The sequence below is a fragment of the Podarcis filfolensis genome (assembly GCF_964270895.1).
Source record: "Podarcis filfolensis genome assembly, chromosome: 5".
Lineage (NCBI taxonomy): Eukaryota > Metazoa > Chordata > Lepidosauria > Squamata > Lacertidae > Podarcis > Podarcis filfolensis.
Genome location: NC_139608.1, coordinates 70,298,033 through 70,300,620, shown reverse-complemented (window position 1 = coordinate 70,300,620; position 2,588 = coordinate 70,298,033). Strand labels below are relative to the sequence as shown.

Sequence of the window (2,588 nt, the reverse complement as noted above, 5' to 3'; positions counted from 1 at the left end):
TCAGCCCGGAGGCGCCTCTCTGATTGGCCTCTTGCGGGCGGTAACGAGACAGGCACGCTCCGAGCCGGCCTGATAAGATAAAGCGTGCCAAGCTGGACGCGCTTTGGCGAGGTGGCGGGGGTGAACCGGACGGGGGGGGCGGGGAGGAGAGGGAGGAGAGGACGGCCCGGGACAGAGAAAGCACCACACGCTGCCCAGATCAGGAAACCCTGCATTGTCTCTGCGCCCTATATATAGGGGCCCCCGAGGCAGTCGTGTGCCCGACCTGCAGCCTCCACTCTCCTGCCGTCGGGGAAGGCGCTATCCTTGCGCTATCCTTGCGCTCCAAGGTGGGCTGCTCCCAAAGCGAGATCGTCGCCTCTGGCTCAGGTAAGAAGATTCCCCCTGTGGATTCTGCGGAGCTGAATGCCTCTCACTGGAGAGGCGCCGGGAGCCGTCGATGATCTGGGCAGAGAGGTCAAGGCGCTTTGCATATGCCCAGAGGCTTCCTCTCCTCGTGCAGTCCTCTTCTTCTTAAGAGCTGCAAACTGGTTCGGGGGCTTAAAGAGCAGCTTATTTCTCCCAAGGGGGTGCAAAGAAGAAGAAGAAGTTGGTACTTGCCCATCGATTAATGATTTCAATGCCTTGCGTGAGGGCACATCTAAGTTCTTCTCCCACAAAGCATCGAAGCTGCAGCACCCAAGGGTACCTTCCCTTTAGATTCCCGGGATCCCTGCTTGCAGCGCACCCACTTTCTCAACCCATTTCCCCAGGAAAGGGTCGCCCCCGTGGATGCGCCACCGCGCGCCCACAACCCTGCGCCATCTCTCCGGGTGCCTCCTTGCCACTAACGTGGCCCCCTCGCCCGGCTCTCTCCGCTTGCTTTGCAGGATGTCTCCCAAGACGGCCTCCTCTTCGCCAGCCTCGACCACCAGCGAGGGGGAGCCGCCCTCGTCAGCGATCTCCGACGACGACGCCTCCTTCGCCTCGTCTTCCCCTTCGCTGGGCGCCGGCGGCAGCCTGCCTTCGTCTCCCAGCCCCTGCCTGCTCCTGGTCGAGGTGGGCGCGCGGGCGGCGCGCGGCGGCCCGGCGAAAGGGCGTCGGGGCCGAGGGCCCGGCAAGGGCGAGGGGCTGGGCCCCAGCAAGGCCAAGCGGAGCCGGCGCATGAAGGCCAACGACCGGGAGCGCAACCGGATGCACAACCTGAACTCGGCGCTGGACGCGCTGCGAGGCGTCCTGCCCACCTTCCCCGACGACGCCAAGCTGACCAAGATCGAGACGCTGCGCTTCGCGCACAACTACATCTGGGCGCTCACCGAGACCCTCCGCCTGGCCGACCAGAATCTGGCCGGTGCGGGGCCGGGCCCCGAGGTGGGCCCCGCTTTCCAGCAGCTGGGCGCCGGCTGCGACAGCCTGGCTGCCTGGCCCGCTTGCTGCCAGTGGGACGCCGCCTCGCTGGACTCGCCCGGCTCGCAAGAGGGCAGCCTCAGTCCCACGGACTCCTTCCAGGCGCCCCCCGGCGGCGGCCCTCTCCGACTCAGGCGCCCCCCGGAGCGCGCGGTCTTCCCGGACTTCGTCTGAGCTGCCTAGTCTTGCCCGAGATCCCCTCCTCGACGGACTTCGTGCGCCCATGAACTGGGGTGGCTCGGCCGCTCGGCTCCTCGCCCAAGCGGGAGAGGAGAACGCTCTCTCCTCTACTAGATTCGCCTCAGTCTAAAGAGGGAGAGCTCCCTCCACTTGGTCTGTGCAATTTTCCTGACCACGCACCCCGCCCCCCATTTTTTTTTGGAGAAGCCAAGACAGGGCTGGGAAGAAAATTAGACATGATAGCCCTCAGAGCTAGGGATCGGGAACCTGGAGCCTCCTAGATGCGGTTGAACTACAACTCCCATCATCCCTGAGCATTGGCTCCGCTGGGTGAATATGATGGAAGCTGAAATGCGACCGCATCCGGAGGCACCAGGAGGACTCCCCTCTCTGCGCCAGAGACTTTCCAGATGGGGTGGTTTTCTCATCCAGAGACTGTGGAGCAGCCATATGCAGTGGCCTTGCTCCAGTTAGCATAAAAGGTTAAGGGAGAAATTGCGTTTTCTCTAGGGCTCAAATGACAGCACTGAATTGGGGTGGGGAGGAATGCCCCCCCCCAGCCTCCATAAGCATAAAATCTGGGTGTAACTCAAAGTCACCTTTTGGAGAGTTGCTCATGACATCACTAGGCAGCTAATTCCGCTGCCTCATCCTTTTTGGTACTTAGAGATTTTATTCATACTGTACTTAAATAATAATAATAATCTGCAATGGGTTAACTGCACCCTATTGTAACAACACAGCAAGGTGCACTCACTTAGTGTGGAATTCCAGCAAGGATACTCACCCCCTTTCGCCATGCAGCAATGTCTTACCATTTCATGCCAACTTTTGCATCTCTTCCAATCCCCATTCCCCCCCCCCATTTAGTTCTGGGTCCTAAAAGGAGAACACCTACTGATTCCCACCTTTTATGTTTGTTCTGGTGGGATAATTGCACTGTATTGGAGGTAGTGTGGACGGCAGGCTAAATCAAAACACAGGGCCATAAGCATAAGCACAACTGTTCTCCCACTGAAACC

General features: G+C 60.1%; 1 protein-coding gene across 1 annotated transcript; it reads left to right on the top strand.

The window, feature by feature from the left end:
- The first annotated feature begins 705 nt into the window (after positions 1 to 705).
- NEUROG3 (neurogenin 3) lies at positions 706 to 1,622 on the top strand. The gene has a single exon (XM_083614943.1). It carries the CDS (start codon positions 772 to 774, stop codon positions 1,558 to 1,560), a length of 789 nt encoding a protein of 262 aa, XP_083471069.1. The 5' UTR covers positions 706 to 771; the 3' UTR covers positions 1,561 to 1,622.
- The last annotated feature ends 966 nt before the right edge of the window (positions 1,623 to 2,588 follow it).

What these genes read in the sequence shown, in the direction of transcription:
- NEUROG3 (XM_083614943.1), top strand. Translation starts at nt 772, where the DNA reads ATGCGCCACCGCGCGCCCACAACCCTGCGCCATCTCTCCGGGTGCCTC.